Genomic DNA, 26,162 nt, shown 5'->3' with positions numbered 1-26,162 from the left:
GTCTTACTCCTAAGAGCTTGACTGTCCAATATAGCTATACTTTTAAATTATTACTTAGTATTGCATCTGATAAGTGAATAATATTGTCCTGTCCTTACTGCTGAGGACTTTTAAGGTTTAAACAGCTACAGTATTTTGCAATCTAAAACTCATCTGTTCCTAGCCTGTTTCCTAAATAATACCATTTATTTTCTTAGAAAAAAACCCCAACCTACCTCTGTAGAGCCTAGCAGATCTTCTGCCATGCTATGATTTTTAGTGACCCTCACTTTCTGTCTGTCCATTGGTTACCCACTTCACTGAGTGCAGATTTTTGTCATAGTTGAGACGGAGACAATACAAAGCAACACACTCCATTTTCAGAAGGCTTCAAACTGTTTTTATTATAGCCTGCATGCTTTTTATATATTCTTACAAAACTTGTAAGTTTACACTTTACTCATTGCTCACCAGAGACAAAGTGCTGATTGGAATAGGCAGTTGAAGGTTTCTCTTATTTATCCTTCTTTCTTTCTTGATTTCTGTGTCAATGACTTTGGTAGGAAATTCTTTCAGGGCTAAACATGGGTCTTCTTATCAAACTTCTCTCTGGCTCAGAGCAGTTGATGTAAAACCTCTCCCACAGATTTTTGTCTCCACCTTTAAGGTCTGGATGGCTTCTTGAGCATGCCCTGCCATCTGCCCTGTGCTGTCAGCCTGCTCCCTCAATTCCTGGACACCAAACATCCACCAGCACGATTTGCCCTAAGTTATTTTTGTGCACACTTCAACACTGCACCTTCTTGGGATGAATCCTCCTGTAAAAAAATTCAGAAACTCTCTGCAATGTCCTCCGAGTCTTGCAATGCCACAGCACACCTAGCAAGACCTAGCTACTGACCAGATGATGAATGACACTTGGTCCTGAAAGGAAAGATGTGTGCCAAAGACTTTACAAATAGGGTGATGGGTGCAGGTATGGGTGTTGACGTCTTTGAAATGGGCCTTAAAGTCTCTACTGACTTTGGGCAGCAGGTTTGCTAGCAGGCCCGGACAGCTTGGCTCCTGAGATAGGCAAGGGTCTGCACAAGGCTGAACTTCTGTGGTAAAACGCCAGGCTCAAGGGGGGATATGGGCTGGGCGGTTTGGGAAGGCTGCACCCTCCAGGTACCTCAGCAGAGCGGACAGGAACAGGGCACCGTGCTGCCAGGAGTTAGGATAAAAGGGAGGCTGAGTCCTCTGAAACCCCGAGAGAGAAAACCCCGCAGCTCTGTGCCCCGCTGGCCTCTCTCTCTTTATTCGAATAAAGTTAAAGGATTCCTCTGTCTCCTTTTTGGACATAAACCTCTGGCGTTTTGGACTTTCCTGACAGTCCCCAAGAGTGACTTCAATAAGGGAAGTCTGGAGGCTCCCCCGGGACAGCCGCGTCCGGAGCCGCCAGCTGTGGGGCGAACCCGCGGAGCGGAGCTGGCAGCACTAACCCTGACGGTGCTGACACCCCGATTTCGCTGCGAACCGCCGCTCCGGGACGACCCAGCCGCTCCGCAGCGGCCCCAGCCGCCCCTCAGGCCGTGGCAGCTCGGGGGCGGGCGGCAGGAGGGAGGGAGGCGTGCGTAGAACGGCTCTGAGGGCGCATGAGCGAGGTGCGCAGCAGGCTGCGGGCAGCTCCGCGGCCGGCCGGGGCAGCCTCCAGCGCCGCAGGAGCCCAGCCCGGGCCGCTCCCGCAGGTAACGGCGGCCCGGGGCGCGGCGCGGGGGCTGCTGAGGCGGCGGGGGCGGCGCCATTTTGCGGGCCGGGCTCCGGTGCTGCCTTCGAGGCGCTGCCCGGCGTGAGGGAGCCCGCGGGTCTGCTGGCTGTGCCTGGGGGCTCGGTCCGGGTTAGGGCTGCCTGGTGGATGTGGGCGCGGAGTGTGCTCGCTGAGCGCGGCCTCGCGGCTCGGGAAGCAGCTCAGGCAGGGCCGTGTCTCTCCGGTCCGGTGCGGAGCGCAGCCTCGCTCCGTACGCGGTGGAGCTTGTGAGGAGGTCTGGGCCCTCAAGTGTCACCTCCGGCAGAATCACCGGCTCGATGGAGCTCACATAAAGCTCTCTCCGGGGCGGGACAGCCCTTGCCGGGGTTGCCCGTGGGGTGTCGGGCGGACCCCCACACCGCCCGAGGCTGCCCGGCTGAGCCCGGAGCGCCCGGCGCGGCTGGGCCGGAGCTGCCCCCTGACGGGGGGGGGCTCGGAGGAAGAGTCCGGCCCCGTGGTGCCCAGCAGGGTTGTGCGGTTTTGTCTGTGCTTCGGTCAGCACCAGAGTGGAGTCTTTCCATGCTAGAGTACGTACGGTACCCCGCGAAAGAGCTTCCCTCAGGTTTGACAGGAGGAGAAATCCTGTGTGGCCGTCAGCTATCACCTATGGCCCGGTCAGGATACTGATGTATCTTCTGACCTAATCGCTAGGGCCGTGTAAAATGTTAAACTGCAGATGCTTTCTGAAAGCAGCTATTGCTTTGAATGATACAATCTGGATTACAAAAGCTTTATGTAGTGTTAGGCTGTGAGCCACAATAGGTTTATTCTACAAGTTAATGGGGATATGCCAGGTCATATTATACTTCTGTTTTATCTCCTGCTTTGACCCCATGGCAAGCATCAGTTTAGTTTATTTAGCCCTTTCGAAATACTAACAACCCTTTTTCTAGGTAAGAAGGGTGTTTCAGGCATTCAGTCTTGGGAGCAGCTGGTCAAGGATATGTGTGAAAAATGAATGAACTTTTAGACAGATTTTTTTAAAGAGGAAAAGTGTATTTGAGCCTATTGATGCTACAATGATGAGAGGACAGATTTATGGTTTTGAGACCCATCTTGCAGAATACCATTTTAATAGCTCTGAAGCCAGCCCTGGGTATGGAATGCTTTTCATTCTTTGGAGTGTTCATTCCAGGCAGTTCTGTGTAACGGGATTTTTACAGAGCATGGAAGCCTCCATTTTGACTGCTGTGCCTAACTGGACTAATTCTGATGCTCCTGAGTTTGCTGTCAGGTTTTTAAGGTGCTGAAATGTGTGTTTTCCAGGCTTTTTTCACTAAGAATCTGGAAAACAGCTTGGCTTTTCGTGGGGTTTGCTGCTAAATAGGTTTGACTGTAGGAAGCATGCATTGTTGCAAAGATGAGACATGCAATTTCTTTCTTAATAATTTGAGAAGATTTAAATATGTGCCAAATGAAATGCCACAGTCAAGGAACCAAAGCAGTTGAATAAATTGCCTATAAATTTCTTCTGCATGAAGTGTGTGAGTTTTTAGGTAATAAGAGTGTTTAAATAAAGGTATGGTATATATAATGCACTGGAGCACAATCCATGGATTAGAGTGAGATTTCAACACTCAGCTCCTTTATTTAGAGAAGTCCAGCTATGTTTTGATGCCCAGATGGATTAATTAATTGTAGTCATAAAAAATACAGGGTGTAAAACACAGGTGACTGTTGAGCTTAATATTTCACTATGTTTAGAGAAACTCAGGAATCTAGAAAATTCTAAATAAGTAAATGTTAATTTGCCATGCAGTACTATGGTATTTTCGGGCAGCTAATGAAGAAAATTTAAAATGGAAGACCATCAAACTTGTTTCATACAATGAAACTCTCAGAGACTTATCTACAAATAGAAACACAAAGAGCATCCTTTTTTGTATTCAGCAAAGAGTTGGAGTATGTTGTGCTGTTATGGAAGTTTATTTTTATGCAGATACTACTCCAAAGAATTTTATAAGCATGAACAAGATTGTAAGTGCCCTGAAACATGTTTCATCTTGGACTGGTAATTACATGCATAGATTCAGTTTTGATTTTTTTTTTAAATAAAAGAAAAAATATTGCTCTGGAGTCATTTGCTCTCAGTGCCAAGAGGAATCTGCAAGAGAAACATCTAAAGCAATTTCTGAGCATGGAAGTAGCTTTATTTTTTATAACATCCTTAGTACCTGTGGCCAAGGTTGGTAGAGTGCCAGTCCTGCCAGCTTTAAGGAGCTGCATGTAACTGTAGCATGGGTTCCATCAGAATCCCAGGGATGTGTACATTTCTTTGAGATGAGCTTTTAGGAAGCCCCAGAACATCTTGTGATGTGGCATCTTCCTGCATGCTCTGTTTGTGCACGTGATATTTTCCAGTGCTTTTAAACATCCCTTCTCTTCTGTTTTTTCAGGCAGTTATTTAGACCTATCTTGAGATACTCTCTTCAGCCTCAGTTTTATCCAAGATACAATGTGGTTATTATATAACCATATAACCTAGTATTTTTCATTTTACTTACATTTCATTACGTAACCTAGTATTTTACATTGTTACTTGCACAGCAGAATAACTGCAGAACTCTGCTTGATCCAGGTTAAACTGGAAACTAGAAAAATTGCTATTTTTACATGCCTGCCATTTTTCTTGCATACTTGAGCTTAGGTATTATGTTTGCTCATTTCAGGACTGCCTCTGAACCACAGTCCAGAAAGAAGAAACAATCCTCTTGGTTGAACATTTGTCTCTAAGAGGAAGAACAAAGCCATGCCAGTGCTTTCAGAAGACTCAGGTAACTCAACTGCATGCTTTCAAAAGAATACTGACTGAAATCTTATAATAGCTGTTTAACACATAAAAATAATTTAAATAGGAGTAAAATGTAATAGAATTAAGATAATTCAACTGGAGTTTTTGAGCAATTACCTACAAGAAAGAAGGCAGAATATAAAAGGTGAAAATTAATAAATTTTGTCAGGAAACAGTTTCCTAATAACGCTAGAGCACCTGAATATATTCTGATAGACCTGAATATATTCTGATAGGCTCCTGTAGGCAGAGTTGGACCTCTCAGTGTAACAGTGCCTTCTATACGTGCTTATTAAAGATCAGCCCATATACATCTGCTGCTTGCTGTGTCATTTCTTAATATTTTCTGAACAAGGCTTGATAAACTTTGTAAATATTCTTCCTTTTAACTTAAAATAAGTGACTTTGTTCAGGCCTACTTTACTAGCTTCTCCAGTATGCTGCCCAGGAGAAGTCACAGATATTAAATGATGCTTAGGGTTAAAGCAGGAGTGAGTTTGAGTCTCCTGGATCAAAATCCACTCTAAGGTTCATGGAGAGAATAGGTACAGGAATAGATTTTAACCCCCTCCACCTTTTTTTATTTCCTGTTTTGTTTTGGTCTTGTGTTCCCAGACATGGTTCACCAGGAAAAATCTGGCGTTTGTCTGGCCGTGTGTGCTGAAAATTTTGGATTATTGGTGATTTAAATACTTTTTAGAAAGCTAGCCACAAGCTTTGATTTCACCACAATGGAAATCTACACCTATCCTTTCTTCCTCTGGTCAGGCCTGGCTTTTTATAGGTGCCTCAGAGTGGAAGGGGCAGGATAACGCTTGTAAGCAAAGTTGCTGGGGAAGTAGAGCTGCTACCTGTGCAAAAAAGGAGGTCATTCAGTCATTTTGAGAGTCTGCTGTGGTAATAAAAATTCAAAATTTGTTAGAGGGAAAAAAAGGATTCTGGAAACAAGGAGTAATAAACATGAAGTGGGAAATGTGAAAAATATATATATATATATATATATATAACTTTGTTAGCTTTTGCCTTAATATGATGGTGTGTTTGACACTTACGAGGGGAGTGTTGCAAAGTGAACTGTGGATAAACACAAGATAAACACGAGTGTCTCTGCAAATTTGATGATCACCAATGTGGTGCCCAAATAAATGTAGAGACTGTTAAGTCTGCAGTAGAAGGTCCTGTGAGAAATGCTGTGTACAATGTTTTTGTTCTGTCCTGAATCTAAATTTAGGGTTGCATGAAACTTTGGCCCTTTTGACGTCTCAGTTAAGACCTGATTCAAATCATAAAGAGGAAATGGGATTCCTTAGGGATGTCTTCAGTGAAAGAAGTCTCAGCTACCTGATGAAGGTAAAAGTTTGCATTTATTTATGTACATTCTCCTTACAGTTTACTTTTTCTCTGTTCCCTTGATTTATCAACCATTTACTTTGCCAAACTTTTTTTAAGAATTCTGTACTGACCAAAGCATATGTGTGTTTAAGAACAAACACTAATAATGTTTGACAATTAGCATATTTTGTTCAGAAATAAATTTTTCTGCTTTTCTTGCTAAAATGAAGATACAGTACCCCATAGCTAAAATGTAGTATGAGATGCCTTCATTTTTTCCCTTGTGCTCCTAAAGTCTTTACAGATTTTCTGTCTGAAACTACCATGAGCAAAAAGAAAACTAAGAGTCCTAAACAAAACAAAAATAACCCTAAGAGATATAATTTATCTGAGATATGTCAGAAAAATAATGTTCCTTAAATAGAAAAATATTCCAGTGTAGGTATATTTAGAAAATTTTGTATCTCTCTGTAGAAATATCCCTGAATAATCTTTTTTCAGATTCATGAAAAGCTCCGTCATTATGAAAGACAGAGTCCAACTCCTGTTTTACATAGTGCAGCAGGATTAGTTGAAGATGTGAGTAAAAATTCTTGTCTCATAATTTTCCTATTATTTATGCCTGCTTTTCTAACAAATCAAAGCTTTGTAATTGTACTATATGTGAACATATTTCTCATCTTTCCCAGCTCTTTTTGTAATCTGTTGGCCACGATTAATCAAGGAAATGAGAGCTCAAAAATACCAAGTCATTAAATGTCTAGTGAAGATGGACACATTCAGGTAGAAGGAAAGGATATTATGAATGGCCTTCCTAAGGGAGAGGCTGCAAAAAGCATTCAGCCCTGTGTTGACAATAGGCTATCCCAGCTGAGCATTCAGTCTTCTATTCAGCCTTAAAACCATTACAACCCAGGCAGCACTGCTGTTCAAGGAGGGACCTTGAAAGGGGATCTCATTTAACCACCACAGGCAGGCTCACCTTTCCCTAGATCAGATTGCTCACAGCCCTGTTTATCCTGATTTTGAACATTTCCAGAGCTGGGGCATCCCAAACTTCTTTTGGCAGCCTTGTTTCCAGCATCTCAGTATGCAGGTGTTCTGGCATCTCACCACCTTCATCATAAAAAAAATTCTTCGTTATATCCAATCTAAATCTGCTCTCTTTCAATTTAAAACTGCTGCCCCATGTCCTGTCAGTACAGGCCTTGGTAAAGAGCTTTTCTCTCTCTTGTAAGCCTCCTTCATGTGCTCTCATAGTTGAGAGAGAGACAGCACAAAGCAACACACTCCATTTTCAGAAGGCTTCAAACTGTTTTGTTACAGCCTGCATGCTTTTTATATATTCTTACAGAACTCGTAAGTCTGCACTTTACTCATTGCTCACCAGAGACAAAGTGCTGATAGGCAGTTGCAGGTTTCTCTTATTTATCCTTCTTTCTTTCTTGGTTTCTATGTCAACTACCTTGGTGGGAAATTCTTTCAGAGGTAAACATGGATCCTCTTATCAAACTTCTCTCTGGCTCACAGAAGTCACTGTAAAACTGTAAAACACTAAATGACAGCAGTAAAGTCTCCCCCAAGCCCTCTCTTCTCCAAGCAGAGCAATCCCAACTGTCTCATCCTTTCCTCCTAGGAGAGGTGTTCCAGCCCTCTTAGCATTTTGGTGATCCTCCTGTGGATGCACTAGGACAGGTCTGTGCACTGGGGTCTCTGGAGCTGACAGTGCTCTGAGTGAGGGGCTCTTATGAGAACAGGAGGAGGGACAGGATCACCTCTCCTGACCTGCTGGCTGCTTCTCTCCATGCAGGCTGGGATATATTGCCCTCATGTATCTGATGTTTCATCTACCAGGATCCTCAGGTCACTCTCCTAAGGGCTGCTCTCAATCAGTTCATGCCCCAGTCTGTTCACAGAGCAGAGTTGTGTCTTAGATTTGTGTGTGACACAATGCCTTGTGTCTGTGAAGTGAAATTTATTCTCCATTTGCTGGCTCTCTATATGCACCTGTTTTCTACCATAGCATAGGAAGGGCAGTGGAAGGTTTGGGAGCTGGAATATTTCCCTTTTCAAAGTCAGGAGACCCCTGTCAGTGCCTCCCTTAACATGCAGCATACCCCCTCTCCCTGTTCCCACACACAGTGTACCACTTCCACAAAAGTTTCAGCATTGCTACGTGTCAAGTCATACAAAAGTTCCCTCTTCAGAATAGCAGAGAAGTTTTTTATAGAACTATATAACTTCCCTGCTTAGAACCCTTAACAGGGTAAGGAAATCTCTTTTGCCTCAACCCATTTTCCCTTCCTCCTCCCTCCCCTGCTTTCTCTCTCCTCCCACCCACTCAGCCCAGTGCAGAAGTGCCTCCATTATTTCTCTCATCTTTCATTTAAAATGCCTGAGAGTCCAGGGCATATTTTGGTGCCCAGGTTTTGCAGGGGAACAAGGGAAGTTCTGTTGCATGTTCCACACAGGTAATACTAGATTACTTCAGAAAGGTTTAAAGTCTTTTATCAAATAATACAAGAGTGTTGTTTCAGGTATCATTTATATATTCCATATAGAATTTAAAATTTCAGAACTTGCTCCTGAAATCCTATTGATGGAATAACTCTTAAAATGTATGTTTAGGGATTCTGATTCTGATTCCTAATGCTGTCTTCTGTACTATCTAATAAAAATAGCTAAAGAAACTTTTGGTTTCTTTCAGGTTTCATGCACTATGGACTGGGATCAGTTTTGATCTGTGCACACTACTTTGATGGATGATAGATGTTAGCAAACACTCAACAGAAATGTATGATCTTGTTCATTGGACTCCCTTAATTTTGAGGTTGTAAATTTTTATTTTAAAGGTAATAGAAGAGTTGCAGACAGCACCAGTGAATAATGAAGAAAAAGAGCTGCTTCAGCTGTTGTCAACACCACATCTCAGGGTAAAAACCACATTGAGGATCTTAACAAAATGCCTTTGCAGAATTGTAATAGAACATTTTGTAACAGAAAAGTTAAATAGAAGCTTCCCTAGGAGAAAGGAAAAACCTCCTCCAAACTTCTATTCCAGTGGGATTTCCTGCAGACTTTAGGATGTGAAGGAAATTGAAAAGAGACAGCTTTCCAGCATAATGTACCATGCTGTCTTCCATTCCTCCCTTCCTTACTGTTTTCTGAGGGACCAGGAAAGAAAAGGAGAAGAAAAGGATGCTTTCTTGCTTTTCATTGTCCACTTTGTTTTTTGTTTTACCTGGATTTATTTTAAATATTGACATATACCAATATGATGGGTAAGGTAATTGCTAAATCTTTCTTAGAGGATTTGTGGTGAGGGTAGAAAGGGGGAGGTTTAATTTTGCTGTAATACTGGAAACATGAGAATGGGAATTGTAGTATTACTCCATTGCATTACTGTTTTTTTATTTCCTTTATGCAGGCAATGCTTGTAGTACATGACACAGTAGCACAGAAGAACTTTGACCCAGCTCTTCCACCTCTACCTGATAATTTTGATGATGATTTTGATGAGGAATCAGTGAAAATTGTTCGGCTAGTGAAAAATAAAGAACCCTTGGTACATATTAGATCACCCATCTCTAGTCATAAAACTTTATAGTGCAAGAGTGTTATTGGGAGTATGGAGGAGATACTTGAAGATGTCCTCAAATAGCCTTCAGAAACTTGGAGTGTTCTGAAGCTTATAAAGTAACATAAAAAATAATTTGGTAAATGGTAAATGCACCTTCACAATTTTGCATTTAGATGCTTCGTGGGCATCGTTTATAATGCCTTTTAGCACAGGAAACACAGTGAAGAAACTGTATATGTTGGAGCAATTATGCTGATTATATGTATTAAATCTTTTGACACTGTTGCTAACATTCAATGACATAAGGTATTCACTTGCATGAAAGTCAGTGAGAGTATGTTTGATAACTGTGTGTAAGCATTATATTGTCAAGGTCCTAATTTTATACAAATGGAAATGGAAGAATTGATTCCCTAAGGAAAAACAGTTGTATTGGGAAAGAAATCTGCTTTTTGTGTATCACAGTAGTAGAAGGGAGCAGTGACTGAATTTCTGATTAAAGCTTTGTATTGCCAGCAGAGGTAGGAGGAGGAAAATAAATCCAATTACTTGGCTTTTGTTGTTTTTACACATAAAAGTGCTGACTGTATTGTATAAAGATTCAGAAGAAGAGGAGAAAGAATTTGTTACAATAAGCTGTTTTGCACACTTGAGTGATTTTGATGACCACAATAATGCAGGGAGTATAAGCATTTATCAAAGTCAGCAGAAAGGAAGGTGGGTTCATCTTCCCATAATCACTTGGCATGGGCAAAACTTGAGCAATGGTGGAAATCAAGGAGAAAGAGGAAATCCATAGAATAAATTAATTCCAGTTTAAAAGACATAATAGCATACATGTTATTTCACTGCTTGCTAAATTCAGGGCAAATTTCTTACCTTTTTTGGGGTGGGGGTATGTTTTATTTCAGGGAGCTACCATCAGAAGAGATGAGCACACAGGAGCTGTGATTGTAGCAAGGATCATGAGAGGTGGTGCAGCTGATCGCAGTGGTATGATTGCAGTAGTACATTTCTGAAGTTGCATTTGGAAACCTCTGAAGTTTCCTAAGCATGCTCTTAGCATTTCTGTATTTCATCAGTAATCTGTTAATCTAATTACATATGCTTTTTATTAAAATGGCCATTAGGAAAAAACAGAGATGGAAGAAGTATGTTTGAGCTTTAGAAAAACACAAAGAATGTTTTTAACTTTTAATCTACTAGCTTGGTTTATTCAGTGTATCATGTGTTGTTTTCTGTTGGCTTTACTGAGAAATTCTTTTATGTCAGTTAACAGTAGCTATATCTATGACAAGTACAAGATTTCTTATTGAACTGGATAAACAAATCTAAATCTTGTAGAGTCTCTTCATGGCTTGTTAAAAAAATTTAGTCTAGCATTCTTTCTGTGAGTGTGAAGTATTGATCTGTCAGTTGACAGGCATGTCATTCCTGCCTTTATAATCAGCAGCACGTCTCTGACTTCGTAAGATTTGGGCACACTCATGAAACTAGTCCAGTTTTTCATACTTAATGCTGATCCAAATAGTGATTTTCCAGAGTACCTTGCCACAAGTTGCCTGTCTGCATGCTGCTCTCCTTTGAGACTGTGCTGCATGGAAAAGAAAGTGCCATTAGGAATAAAGGCAGGAGACTCTGAGGCACATTTCCAACAAAGGCACTTGGCTTTGGTACTAAAGCCATCAGTCTGGATAAGGGAGGAGAGGAAGTACATGCTAATGACTTAGGCTGGACATCAGAGGAGTAGTGCTTTCCACTCTCTAGACCTATTTTAATTTATTTACCATCTTTTCAGGTCTTGTCCATGTTGGAGATGAACTAAGAGAAGTCAATGGTATTACTGTGCTTCACAAACGACCAGAAGAAATAAGTCAGATTTTGGTCTGCACTGATTTTCATTTCAAGATCTTTTCTGTTTGGTGATCTAGTAATTACAGTAGATGATGAAATTTAACCATGAGTTTAAAATATAGAGCTAAAAGATGCAATCCCTGCTTGTCTTTGCATTAAGAGTTTTTCTTCTCCCAGTGGATTAGTCTTCTCCTTTTGACTTCAGAAACTTCTGCGAACTGGATTGGTACCAAGTAAGATACAAATACAAAGTTAACATGTTGCTCTGTCAAGAACTTCCCTTTAATGCTTTGTTTATGGCAAGCAAACTGCAAATTAGAAATACCCTTCTAGAAGATGATTCATAATGTGGTGTGTGAGGAAGCTGAAGAGAGTCTTGTCCGTGTGTTCAGAGTAGAGCTGTCAGTCTGTTCTTGACCAGATTCCTGGTGACATGAGCAATTTCTTGCTTCAAGCTTCTCTAACATGAATACCCACAAATCTTGGTAGAAAGTGTTGTAGCTCTTATGCTTCTTTATCTCTGACTTCCCTCTTGTGGCGTGGTTCCCCCTTGTCTTGGTGTGGAGTTAGGGACACAGTAAGGAGGCTGGTGTCAGCTCCATCACCTAATTTCAATTTAGATCAAATAATCCCAAATAATGCCAATGACTGCTTTTAACTTTGGGGGTGGGGGGTGTCAAAACCACTTAAATAGTGTGTAAAGTTTTATTTATGGGGATCTTGGGATGCTCTTCATCTGTCCTGTGTAATTTCTAATTACATATGTCCCGTGTGAGTTAATGCCTGAAGTGTAACACTTTCTTTTTGGTTTATTTTTTGAAGAAATGTTTGTCTGTGTTTGCTTTTTAATCTGTGCAGAATTGCAAGTTTCTCTACAACACAGTTCATCTCATGCAAAATCAGGCATCTAAAACAGATAAGATAAACCCATTCTAGATTTCTGAAAGACCTAGAAGTGCTTTTTAGCTTGCTATAACTAATAATTGCAATTTCCTAGCTAAGATTTCTAGAGGGAAAGTAGGTGTTTATTTTGTAAATGCTTACATTTCACTCTAACAAGTTAGCCTCTATATGGAGAAAACACAGCAGTATTTTTCAAAGCAGCACTCTAAAATGTCTGCAAAAATTTTGGTCAGCCACAGAAGTATGTAACATCCTTTGAACTGTAGCCCAGAAATTAATGCAATTGGTAAAAGCAAACAAAGGAATTTTAATGCAGGTCTTAATATGTTTTAGCCAAGTAGTTACTGTGGATGTCTCCTTGGGCAAGACACTGTTGTGGAGTCATGGAACATCCTGATATTCTCTGTAATGCAGTTAAATAGTGGATTAGCTTGGTCTGTTAGAGTTCTGAGGAGACAGCTGCTAGCTCCTTAACTGGAGCTTGAATAGTCTGCTTTTTATCCTTGTCCTGCTCTCAAAGTAAAAAACCATTTCTGTTTTTCTCAGGCTCAGTCTCAAGGGTCAATAACATTGAAGATAATTCCAGCCATCAAAGAAGAAGATCGTCTAAAAGACAGCAAGGTATGCAGCTGAAATGCTGAAGCACATCTTCACACCCCTGTGAGTGCAGCATTCCTGCTGCTCCAGAGGGAACTGCCACAGGCACATAATTGAGCTACAAAGATAGCAGAGTGCTTTCTTGTGCAGTACCCTTCTGTTCAATAGAATTACTTGCATGACTCTTCTCCTCTCCATCTTGGCAGGTGTTCTTTTATAGCATTTCTGAAATCCTGCCTCTTCTTTTTGGTACATGTAATTAAATTTTGTGTTCTGCTGTCTCCTCTCACCATGGCAGTTGCAATCTGTCCATTATCTCTGGGCATTTTGCCACTCACTTGAGTGAAAATGGACCTCTCTCCAAGCAGAGCTGCATTCACCATGTGACCCCATCAGCCCATTTCATCTGCCCTACCTGATCAGCAATGAGGAATTGCTTGACTGGTCCCCATAAGATTGCTCTGTCAGTCTCTCTCCTTCCCTGCTTTTGTTTGCTGAACTTTTCCTTGAAGCCCACAAATCACTTTCTGAAGTGGCTCTGCTGTTCTGTTAAAGTGTGTTAAGATACAAATCCAAAGCTGAATAGTAGATTTTGATGCATTAAAGGAACATTTTAAGGACAGTATTTACAGCTGGGCAACTCTGCCAAAAATCCTTTTTTTTTTTGTTTTCTTCCTCCCCTTATTTTTTTTCAACCATTCCTTTATTACATTTTGTACTTAATGTAGATTGTGATCATATTTCTTGGAACTTTGGTCTTTTGAGTCTCATGTTCCACAATCCAATATATAATTCCTGGGTATGCCCTGGAAAGTTAATTTATTTTTCTGCATAAGCTGCTAGGTGTCTGTATTTTTGAGTGCTTGCAGGAGGGATAAAGTGTATGTATCATTAGCATTGTTAGCATTGGGAAAAGCCTTTTAAAAGCAGATATTTGAAATTCCAGATAGGACAAGAAGAAATGACATGGTAATTTTCTTTTGAAGGTGTTTATGAGGGCACTTTTCTGCTATAACCCCAAAGAAGACAGAGCCATTCCTTGCCAGGAGGCCGGGCTGCCGTTCAAACGACGCCACGTGCTGGAAGTTGTGAGCCAGGATGATCCCACGTGGTGGCAAGCCAAGCGTGTTGGGGATACCAACCTCAGAGCAGGCTTGATCCCCTCAAAACAGTTCCAAGAAAGGTTTGTCAGCAAAGATTACAGGATTTATTTTTCTTTCACGTGTATACAGTGTCACTATATTGATATATTCATTTTATGCCAGGTTTTTTTCACAGAAAATGGAAGGGCACAGTCATGCCAGGGTAAATACAGCTGCTAAGGGAAAAGTGCTAAAAAACTTCATCTTCTCTAATTATATCATAAACTTCCTAGCTTGATTTGAGTATTTTGCCATTGTCTTAATGCTTTGTAGCATGAGGACAGAAGCACTTGCTAAACAAACATGTATGAAACGAAATGTGGAATATCAGTCTCTTAACCATTTTGGCTTATGGTTATGTGACTGTATTTCACAGCCTTGTACTTCCACAGATTTATTGTAATTATTTTGAATTTCTGCACATAATATCTGATCTTTCTTCTGGCTCCTAAGAGAGTATTTAGCTTGGACTGGGAAACCTTCTGGAGCTTGAAGTTTCTCTGTTTTCATAGCAAGATACCTGTGCCTTCTGAAGCAAAATATCCCTCAGTTCTTGTCTTTGCAGCACAGAAGTCCTGTATTTGAGAGGGAATCTGTTTTAAGCCATTGGTCTCACTTTGATTCTTGCTGCAATTCACTATAAATGTCTGCTTTGGATTGTAGGTGTTACAGAGGGGGTATCTAACAGTTGAACAGGTCTGATGCTGTTGCTGGCCTGCATGATTTCCATAAGGTTTCTAATTGAGGTCTTGGCTCCACTACATGAAAGCTCCTTTGAAACATGAGGCAAATTCTGCCTCTACAGCTGGTTCCTTCTTCCTGGGCATGCATATGTGTCATAAAATGCTGCTGCACTGCAGTCTTTTAATTTTTTTTTACATTGTAAACAAGTAAAAAGAATATAGAAATTGCTTCAGTGTCTGTTTCCCCTGAGCAGCATCTTTTGTCTGTTATGAATATTGCAAAAAAACACTTGGGAAGAAATTGTGGTTTCAATTGCCAGCAGCGAGGGGTTTATTGAGGGCTGGATTTTTGTGCAGGATTGTTGGGCTGCTTTTGGTGTTGGGTTATTTGCAGGAGGTGTTGAGCAAATATGAACTATGAACTGGTTTGTAATTTTAGCACTTAGAAAAATTTTACTAGATACTTTGTTCTTACCTTTTCACACAAGCTGGATAACTTTGTTTGTTTACTAGTAAATAATAGAAAACTTCAAACTGATCTGGAAAAAGGTGGATAATTTCTACTTATGCACAGCTCAGTGACTGCTTTGGACAAAGGTTATCTAGTTTTCTTAATGTTGCAAAAAAAGATCATGTGGGCAAAAGGGAAATAGAAAAAAAACCCAGATTGATAAACTATTGATTTCTATGCTCTGATATATGAAAGTATAAAATGTTTTAGAATTTCCTTTTCATTCCCTTACCAGTAACAATCTGAGACTGTCATAGTTTTAAATAAAGCCTTTTAAATAGTTCAATAAGAGACATTTTAAACTTTTTTAGAAAAAGCAGTATTTCATTCTTTTTCTAAAAAAGTTTAAAATGTTTCTGATGAATATAAAGCCGTATTTCATTCTTTATTTTCCATGCAATGTGTATAACATGCTATAAATTCTCTATAATTCTGAGTTTACATATCTAAAATACGACTTTTTTCTATTCAGACGTCTGACTTACAGGAGAACAACAGGCACTCTGCAGAATACCAGAACTCTGAAGAAACCATTATGTAAGTCTGTTCTGTTCCTTCAGTGATGTTTTCATTGACCCCAAGTTCTCGGTATTTTTCTGTTATTTCAGTAATGATGTCTTTGAGTGTATTTTGCCACTGATTGATATTTTAAAGACCATCTGCCATTGGTTGATATGCATGGACACAAGCTGCCATGGGGGAGGATTTGGGTTTGAGCTTTATCCAAGTTGCTAGTGCCTATTGTTTTCAAACATCATAGCTGTCCCTCTCTTCCTGCTCTCAAGAACATGAGGCTTTACATATTTAGATGCCTTAAAATTTGCTAGTGTTCACACTTTTTCTATGGTTTGAAACTTGAAAGCTGCAAAAATAACCTAATGCATACTTCTCAAAATTCTTATATGAGTGCATGAAACTACTCCAAACTCATATGAAAATAAAGTGTAGCTTTAAGGAAGATAAAAATCACTGGAGCTGGAAATATAATCTGTATTTCAGGCTTAATGTTACAGAGTTGGTCTTAAGTAGACTGCAGAGTGATTGTTGTTTACAGCTCTGCAGTCTCTGACACTGAATTATTCACAAAACCTCTACTTGTGAGGAAATTCCTAGGAAGTGCTGGAAAGCAGAAGCTGTTACAATTATCCCAAAATGTGTTTCTGTTGCTCTTGGGTATTTTAGCACTGTTGATGTGGGGGGAAGCCTGTGACTGTGTGCAGCCAGGATTGTGCTAGGGCTGCCACCCTTGTGTAGACAAGAGTTCTGGAAATGGCCCCTATTGAGTAATAGAAGTGAATTTCTGCCTTTGGTGCATGATGAGATAGAGGTGCTACAAGGAGGGAGGATGCTCAATCAAGTTATAAAATTGCATTACTGATTAAAATGAAGCTTTTCCAAATTAGTTTCCATTACACTCAAATGCTGCTTAAGCTTTATCTCAGATTTTTTCAAGACAGTTAAGCTGATAACTGGTTATAACAACTACATTTCAGCCCAAAATTCTTTAATCAGTTGATAAGGGTATTGTATTGCAGTACTTTTTTTTTAAGATAGAAAAGCCTGTTAAGCAAATTAAGCCACAAGAACCTTCCTTTTAATTTTCTCTAATTTTGCTCAATTTTTTGTCCATCTTTTAATATCATCCCAACTCTGCCTTTCATGCTAACTTATAGATGATCAGTCTTCTGACAAAGGTAGGTGCTCTCCTAGCTCACTTTCTGTCTGAATATAAACAACCAATGTATTTTCTGAAATACTTGCTACAATTCCAAAGGGAACAGTAGATATACTGCTCCTAGGATATTTTCTTTGTGAATTATTATTTAATCTAATTCAGGTTGATGACTTAAGTAATGGTAACTCCCAAGTTTGCTTCTGATTCAGGAGAAAAGATTTGTCTTCTGAGATGTATTTACATGTTCTGTAGGTTTCTGAGTGAGGTTCAAAGACTTGCCATTTAAATGCAGTCTTTGTATCTGGTATGTTTAAAAAATAAAGAAATGTTGGGGTTTAGCATTTTAGGGCACCTGTGTCAATCCTAAGTGATTTGTCTTTGTTGTTTTCTGTGTTATTTTCATTATGAGCAACTCTGTTGGGCTTATGCAGTTTATATGTCATGTACCAGTTGCCTTTCCAAATATCAGGTATTTCCTGTAATTCCATATGCTGTGGTTTTCTTTTTTCACATTACAGTTGCTTGTTGATATTCATATTCCAAGTATTAAGTATTCCATCAACTTTGATGAAAGTACTAATCATATTCTGTAATCAGAGTTTAGCAGTCATGGCCAGCTGTCAAAGCACAGTCTGAAAGAGCCTGCCTTGAACAGCAGAAAATAAAAAAACAAAAACAGCTCTGATCTTAGCTATGAATTGATCTTACTGCTATTTGAATTTTTTCTTAATTTAGGCAGAATGTTCTGGGAGTACACATTGGCATTGCAACTATTCATTAAAAACCAAAGCACTCTCTTGGCTGGCATCTTTGGTTAAAGGTTTAGGTGCTATAGATTTTTGCTTATGGTTGGGTTTTTCCCATACACCACCATCCCAAAATGTTCAGTAAATATTGCAAGGGCACAGGTGCCTAAATGTTAAGTAGGCATCCCTCTTTCAGGAAGTATGAGAACTCAGTATTTGTCTTAGGATTGCAGAGTATTTTTTTGCAGCTAAGTATCATGGTTCTATTGTGCACACTTTAGGGGCCTTGGGGGTGGTTGTAATTTGAGGAGGGGCAGGTTGGGGGTTTTTAACATGGTATTTTACATAGATGCATATGACCAAAGCATCAAATCTTTATTTTTTTAATAAAGAATTAATAAGCAATGATAATTTAACTTGGTCAAAATGAAGGAGGTTAGAGTTCATCTTTGTCATTTCTGATGCCCTTTTTTCAAGCCCAAATGATAATGAAATATCAGAAGAGGCAATTTTCTTACATAATCATACTCATGTATAAATTTACTAATTTAAAAAAGAGCTCTCTGTTTGTGGAGTCTTCTTTTTTACTTAAGCCTGAGTCTCTTACTAGCAGCACTAATCAAATGTCATGAACACTGAAAAGCATAAACTCTGGGAACTGTAAATACCAAGATATAAAATTCTCTAGTTCAATATCAAAGTCAAGGATTTTTTTCAAATATAAACCGCTAGTCAAGGCAAGTATTTTTTTAGTATTAGCAATGATTATATTAAAAAAGTATGTGCAAACAGTGCAGGGTATAAAATGTCTTTCCTTGCCAATGAGCCAGACTTGTATCACATACATTGTCTAAGATATTTCCTTCCTCCCTCTCACTCTCCTTTCCCTTGTGCCCTGCCCCCTCTTCCTTGCTTTCTACTTTACAGAAGACTGTGACTGTGAAGGATATTTCAATGGACACTATATAGGTGAGTAACCAAAACCTCTTCCTTAGCACACACACACCAAAGAAACCCAGAACCAAACTGAAAACAAAACACCCCCACCAAATAAAACCCCCAAAAAAAACCCACCTCCACATTAAAAAAATAAAATTGGACTATTGAAATTAATTTCCCATACATTCATAAGCTAGATTATCTCTGTGAAGAGGCATAATCTTTGGCATAACCAATACTTGGCAGCTAAAGTTATATTAGGGGATTTTATTAGAGGTTGGGTGTTAGGTTTTCTATCCCGTATGCAATGGGATGTGAGGTTTTCTATCCCATATGTGAGGTTTTCTATCCCATATGTGAGGTTTTTTTACCCAAATTCAGTGGGATGTTAGGTTTTCTATCCCATATTCAATGGGATGTTAGGTTTTCCATCCCATCTGCATATTTTCCCCCTTCCCTGGAGCCCCTTGCATTTTTTGGATCAGCTGCCAGCAGCATTCTGCTCCTTGATCTCAGTTATAATATCTTCAACACCTTTTCCTAATGGCAGCAGCTTTTGTTACAGATTTCTCCTATTATCTGAGCATATATGCACTGATTTGATTATAACCAAAATTTATGGGAATAACTCACATTTGAAGACAATAACTTGAAGCTGAACAAGCCTGAAAATCTGGGTAGGTGGGAACATGTATTCTCTGTTTTCTGCACAGCTGGTTTACGCAGGAGCTTTAGGTTAAGTCGTAAAGAGAAGGAGAACAATGGCAATGAAGGCAAGCAAGCAGAGCAGGCAGATGGAGCAGAGTTCCTCACATATGAAGAAGTCACAAAATATCAGCAACAGCCTGGTGAACAGCAGAGGCTGGTGGTTTTGATTGGTAAGCTACCCAGTTGGTTCAAAATTTTTCACATTTCTCCCTCTTCCCTTATCCTGCACTTCCAGAGGCTTTCTTTAGATGTTTGGTTTGGGGGGTTTTGTGGTTCTGGTGGCTTTTTAAAATGTTTTTCTGTTTTTGTCAGAACTCGCTCTTTTATTTTAAATTACATTAAAAAATAAAAAAGGAAAAAAACTAAGCAAGGAATCAAACTCGCCAAATCCTTCTAAAAATAATGATGCAGGACTATTTCTCATTTTTCTGACTCACTTTCCCTTGGTTTATACTCCAGTGTTTACACAGGCTGTCAGAACTGTTGATGAAGAGGCAGATGTTAGAATTATCTAACAAGATTTTGCATGCAATTTTCATTTCAGCTTATCAGCCTTGTGCTAAGCCAGTTTCTCAGGATGCCCTAAAATTCAAGGCTGTCTCATAGAATTGACTGCTAAGATCACAGATTTCCTGATTTAGTGTCTGCCAAGTGACTGTCCAGCAGTTATTCAAAGAATTAAATTTGTTCCTGATGATCTTCAAAGCAGAATATGGCAGAGCATGGTCATGAGTTCTCTCATGAAGAGGTTTCTTCAAGCACACTCCTGAATCATATTCTTTGTGTGAAACTGATATATTTATTCTCTGCAGTATTTCATTTCACACAGAAGCCTATCAGACAGTTTTATTTTATTTTATTAGGTTGCTTGGGGGCCAAGTTAAGTGAGCTCAAGCAAAAAGTTGTGTCAGAGAACCCCCAGGAGTATGGTGTTGCAGTTCCACGTGAGTAAAATTTACTGATTTGTGTTTGGTGGATCTTCATTCCATAAATGCTGTCTAATGAATGTTGTGCCATCTGCACTAATGATAATTTGTGCTCTACTGATTATATGCATATTTCTGAAGTACTTAACTTTTTTTTCTCATTATAATATGCTATGTTTACCCTTAATAGGTGAATATTTGTGAATATAGGTGATTGGCACATCTGCATTTTGGAATTCTGTCAGCTCAGTGGGGTTTTTTAATTGTGTTTTCCTGAGTGGGCAGATTGCATTTTCTCAGTGTTTGTTAAAAACTGAATACAGGAGGAAAAAATGGAATGTGACTAGCAAAAAGAGCTGGTGTGATAAACTATCTTAAAAGTCAGCCAAAACATTGTGTGTTTAAAAGAGGGTGATTTTTCTTGAGAACAGCATTACAGCTGCAGTTAAAAAAAAAAAAAGAAACAGACAGCAATAAATCAAGTCAAAATTTGGGCAAGATTTTAAGTTGATTAGTACATCTAGGCTGTTCAAACAAACAAGTCAGAGTAATAGAGAAATTAGTGATTCTTGCATGGCTTTGTGGCTAGAGTTACACTGAATTTCTTTAACTGGATTATTTTCTAAAAAAAAAAAAGGAATTATCAGACACACAAAAAGTCAATTCTTATTTTTTTTCCCCAACAAGCTACTTTTTGAATCCAAAAAGTTAACATTGAGGGCACTGTTAATATGTTATTTAAAACCTTTAAAAAGAAAGTTTTTCAGGAAGACTTCAGTAAGTTAGCAAAAGAACCCAAGTGAGTAATTCCTACTTGAATTTAAACATAAAAATAGGAGCCATCACTTTTATGGTCTGGCACAGATTTGTAGAATGATCATCAAAGCTTCTCCTACAGTAATAACAATTACAAAGAAATTGCACCAAAAGTAAGGGATTCACATAATTATGCACACAATACAATACAGCCATCAATATTCTTACTGTAAATTCAAAGGCAGCATAATAGGACTTTATATATTTCCTGGTTTTATTTTTGAGCTTTCCAAGAAAATGAGAGTCCAGAATTCCAAACAATTAAATTACAGTTTTCTGTAGGATATACTCTGCTAAATCTACCAGGTGTAAGAAGGATGCTTCCTAATTTTTTTGTTAATTACAGCACTCCTGGGAGCAAACAACTTCATTTTTGGTCATACAATATATGAGATTGAGTTTAAAACAAAATTTTATGGTCGGATTTCTATTTTGTTCATTTGATTTTGCCACTGTGTAACTTTCTTGTTTGAAGTTGTGAAAATGCGACTGGAACTAAGTAGAGAAAACGTTTGCAAAGGCTGATATGTCTCCCATGTCTTGCTTTCCTTCTCTTCTAGATACAACCAGGTCAAGGAAAAGTCATGAGAGAGAGGGAGTAGAATACAATTTTGTTTCTAAGCAATCATTTGAGACAGATGTGCAGCAAAACAAGTGAGTTAATTTTAAGATACTGGTATGATTGACTATTTAAAAATATTGCTTGTTCAGTTTTACATCACATGAATATCAAAATCAGGTGATAAGGTGGACAAGCTGTATTAGAAGGATTCAGCTTTCTAAGTACAAAGCTCTTTACTGAGTCTGGACTGTCAGAGCAAACTCAAAATTTAGCTGGAAGCAATTTAGGAGTAACATCAATAGGAGGATCCTGAGTTAGAATTTAAACCTGCATTTGTCTTCTGATTGGTCACAATTGAATCTAGTGAAAGTAACAGATACTTAGGCCTGCTGTCTGTTTAATGTGATGGGTGAAAAGTTTTATTCACAAGTCTCCTTGAAAGTGTGTGCTAGAGTGAACCTGTGCTTGTACCTGACATTGTGAGCCTGAGCATGTTTCCTCCAAGTTCACATCTTTACTAGTCTCCCAAAAGATGGGAGAACTGCAGTCCATTTCCTTGTCACATTTGCTCTGTTTTCTGTGAAAAATATCCATTCTTCTTCCCCTTTTTGTCAGGAGTGCTGATTAACTGTTAATGATTTATGAAGGATTGCTACTAAGCAAGGAAGGAAAAAAAAAGTGGAAAAAATAAATCTCTCCCTACCCACCCCTGGTTTTCTGCCTTTCTCCTCCCTCTTTGACTGCTTTGACTTCAGAAAACAGCTATCAAATGTTCTAAGTTAAATATTCTTAATATTTTTGTAGATGGTATTTAAAAGTGTATTGACATTTTAGATTTGTGGAACATGGAGAGTACAAAGAAAATTTGTATGGCACAAGTCTGGAGGCAATCCGGTCTGTGATGGCCAAAAAGAAGGTTTGTTTGGTGGATGTGGTACCTGAAGTAAGTTCTGCAGCTTATTTTAAAGAGTGCAAATATGATTTACTGCTGCCTGAGCAGAATGGGACTTGGGAATGCAGTGCAGTGGTTACAGTTCCTACATGTCCAGCTGTGGCCTTGCAAATGAGATACTTTAGAGAAATAGAACTGTGAAAGATGCATTGGAGTAGGACCCACGAGGGGTAATTTCAGATAATTGGCTTTAAGGTATTTACAGCATGGGGTGGCAAAAGCTGATAGGCCAAGGAACACTTACAGTGTGTTGTAATTAGGAAATGGTTGGCTTCTGATTGTGATGGAGTGAATTATAACATCTGTACTGTCTCACCCTTCACATGAGACTGAAAATGGAATAAAAGTTTTTAAAACCCCTCTCAGTTGCCCCATGTCTGGGTCAGAAAAGAGTATAATCCAACACAGCCTGGATGTCTCTTTAGTAGTCCTCACTGTGGGACTTTTCCCTTGCTGTAGGAGTAATGTGCATCCCTGTCCCAGCCTGCTCAGGTCCTGGAGACAATCCTTAGAACAAAGTTGTTGTTTCCATTCTAGTTCTGATTTTAAAAACGCTGGGTGTAGCACACCCACACCCCCCAAGGCTCTCATTTGTGGGATCTCAAAGATACAGTACCCATTTTTGGGTGCAGATACACAATACAGTAACATCATGAATCACCCCAGGACAGGAGCAGTGTAAGCAGTGCCAGTAGACCTGCTCTTAATACCCCCATGCTGTGAGTTAATACTTGAAAGTTTGAACCAGATTTTCTAACTGGGCTAGGAAAAGGCTTGTGGTAATACCTCAGATGAATTCCAGGTTTAAAATTTGCAGTGTTTGGCTGCTTAGGCAAAGCAAACCATAACTTGCCCATGAAGTCAGGGTGTTTTATGCTTTCCTCAGTATTTTTTGCCATGGCCTTGGAATCACAGTGCTGTTCAGGTCATGCTCCATGCACTCTTGTGTGCGAGTCAGGACACTGGCATGAGCCTTTGTTTGAAGAGCAAGATTGCTGTGGTCAGATGTGTAGGAGACAGGACTTCACACCAGTGTGTCAGTCTGTACCAGAGAAACCACTGAAACCAGTCTATCATGGACATGTAGCAAAAAGAAGTCTTATAACAAAAAATTGTCTGTTCACAGGCAGTGAAGCACTTGAGGACTCCTGAGTTTAAGCCTTATGTTATCTTTGTGAAGCCTCTCATTTCAGAAAAGAAAAAACATGTCTTAAAATCTCACATGTCAGAAGAAATCTCATCCCCCCTCGTAAGTGTTCCAACTTCTAATCTCTTCTTTTTAGACATGAAAGAAGTATTTGGGCTAGCACTTCTGTTACATGAAAGAGCTCCTCTTCCATAACAAGAGTTAAAGTGGGGCCCTAAGGAGGTCCTGTAGCCTTTCAGATGGAACTTCAGAATGGAATTTTTTATTCCTTATCTACTCAGGTTTTAAAGTAACATGAAGCCAAGTGCCAGTCTTCCATATGGATCTGGGTACATCATCAAGGCTGCAGCAGGGGAAGCTGCTGCTGAACTCAGATAAACCAACAATCATTTTACATTTCTGATGAGCAGCCCATCAAAAGATGATGGCAGCCAGCTCTTTGTTATACCCCCAAAGTGACACCCACACAGCCAGTGTTCTAATGGTGTTCTCACAAAACACAGGATGTGGATGTCTTGAGCATCAAACCTAGATCAGCTGCAGCTTGGTGATGTGTAAACCTGAACAGAGTGCATAATGTCATAATTTTGGGTAACCTGAACTTAAATTTATATGTTACAGAACTTAGTTCACTTGGTTAGTTTTTGTGTAAGCCCTCAAAAATACTGAACTTGGGACAGTGTATGCAGCATTTCTTTTCCGTTTTTGAGGAGTGTGGTTCCCATATCTTGGGTTAGGCAGCAACTACAACAACATAAAATGAAGTATCACCATTTTATGTCACTCCTGTAACATATTTTCCCCCTTCCCTGAGGCCCCTTGCAGTTTTTTGGATCAGCTGCCAGTAGCATTCTGCTCCTTGATCTCAGTTTTAATATCTTCAGTACCTTTTCGTAATGGTAGCTTTTGTTATATGTTCTCAGAGTAATGACTCGTTGTGCTAATGTACTTTAAAATGCTAGTAACCAGAAGGACATGCTGTAAACTTCATACCAACATCTTGTGTTGATCAGCAGGATGAAGAACAGCAGGAAATTATTAATTCAGCAGCATTCATTGAAGAGCAGTATGGCCATTTAATTGATACTGTACTGGTGAAAGAAGATCTCCAGAGTGCATGTAATGAGCTGAAAACTGTGTTAGATAAACTAAACAAGGATTCATTTTGGGTACCAGTCAGCTGGGTTAGGTCATAGCTTGTTACCATGTTTAAGAGAAAGACTGTATAAAAATGTTTTGTAAATACATGGATTAGAAAAGGCAACTACATTGAATTTGCTTTAAAACTGCTGATCTTACCTAGAAGGCAATAAATAAAGACTGTATGAGGAAACACTAAACAAAGTCACAAGCTGACACTGCCTTTCTGAGTCAAAATTTTGAATAGCAGCTGTCATTTAGACGTTGATATTCAGATCAAATAAGCCAGTCCAGTCTTGTACTGATCTTTAGACTGGAAATTGTGCATTTTGTTACAGTGGTGTTTCAGAGGGTCCCACACTTCCAGAGCACTTTGTGCTGAGACACTGACAAGATGGAAGCTCTGTCCTTTGGCCACAATTCTAGCCATAAATTTTGTGGCTAGATTTAAAACTTCAGAATAAAGTACCCTTGGGAATAATCTCCCTCAGCTGGGTGGAAAGTGTTCTTTGGAGAGAGGTTACACCATGCCATTTACTCAGAAGTTCAACTGGCCAGCAAAACACGCTTCCCTTCACACAGAAGCATTAATTGCAAATCCTTCAGTTAGGCACTAAAAACCAGGCCAGCTACAGAAGGGTTTTTTTATGTCCATCACATTTCCCAGTACTCCAAGTTGTCTTGCACAGGTCACAGGTGTTAGTCTGCTCAGCCACAGCTTATGCCCACTTTCCCAGTCACAAATGCTGAACAACCTGGGAGTGTGCCTGTATGAGTGGCCAGCTCATAAAACAGATTTTTACAGTGTACATGAAAACAACTGCTTATGGCTCTAAAACAGGACAGCTAAGAAGCTTTGTTCCTGCAAAACATCTTTGCCTGTGCTACCTGGTGGGACAGCCTTGACACCAATGGAACAGCTCCAAAAAGGGCACTAAAAGGAGCTACAGGTCAAAATCATCATCCTTCCAGCATTTATGACTACGTCTGTTCCAAATCTGGTAAAGGTTTCCAGAGCACCTAATTGGCTGAAGAAGAAAACTGGTAGAGGACCTTGTATATATTTGAGGAGACTTGAATATACAGTATTTTTGAGTGGGTCTTAGGAAGATGCAGAGATGATTCTGTAGCTGTGCTTAATACTTGGGGGATTTAAGGGGAGAGCATTGTACAGGTGCATGTTAGCTGCAACTACTTCCTGTTTTCACTTGCCTGCTGAGATCTAATATTTCCTGTGTGTTGTGCCCTTTAAAGAAGACCTTTTGGTGTACCAGTCTTGTTCCTTATATCTGAACAGATGATGTTATTCTTGTTCCATGACATTTAGCAGAACTAAAAATTGCATATTAAAAGCACATTTCTTACATACCAGTGTCACTGAATCTACATTATG

General features: G+C 39.6%; 1 protein-coding gene across 4 annotated transcripts; it reads left to right on the top strand.

The window, feature by feature from the left end:
- Positions 1-383: 383 nt before the first annotated feature.
- Positions 384-26,135, top strand: MPP3 (MAGUK p55 scaffold protein 3). 4 transcript variants are annotated; one of them, XM_053965373.1, is made up of 19 exons: positions 384-1,706; positions 4,435-4,539; positions 5,788-5,906; positions 6,390-6,467; positions 8,741-8,821; positions 9,316-9,453; positions 10,380-10,461; positions 11,267-11,352; positions 12,772-12,846; positions 13,809-14,005; positions 15,631-15,695; positions 16,832-16,852; positions 18,507-18,548; positions 19,232-19,396; positions 20,090-20,170; positions 21,529-21,622; positions 22,365-22,446; positions 23,609-23,731; positions 24,643-26,135. In XM_053965373.1, the coding sequence occupies exons 2-19, from the start codon at positions 4,515-4,517 to the stop codon at positions 24,823-24,825; spliced, it is 1,737 nt and encodes a 578-aa protein (XP_053821348.1). In that variant the 5' UTR covers positions 384-1,706; positions 4,435-4,514; the 3' UTR covers positions 24,826-26,135. The 4 variants fall into 4 exon arrangements, with proteins under 4 accessions (XP_053821348.1, XP_053821347.1, XP_053821345.1 ...); XM_053965372.1 differs by having other exon boundaries at positions 22,365-22,473; positions 24,646-26,135; XM_053965370.1 differs by having other exon boundaries at positions 22,365-22,473.
- The last annotated feature ends 27 nt before the right edge of the window (positions 26,136-26,162 follow it).

The sequence above is a fragment of the Vidua chalybeata genome, chromosome 26 (assembly GCF_026979565.1).
Source record: "Vidua chalybeata isolate OUT-0048 chromosome 26, bVidCha1 merged haplotype, whole genome shotgun sequence".
NCBI lineage: Eukaryota > Metazoa > Chordata > Aves > Passeriformes > Viduidae > Vidua > Vidua chalybeata.
Note: the sequence above shows the minus strand (reverse complement) of the source record. Positions and strands in the feature narration are given on the sequence as shown.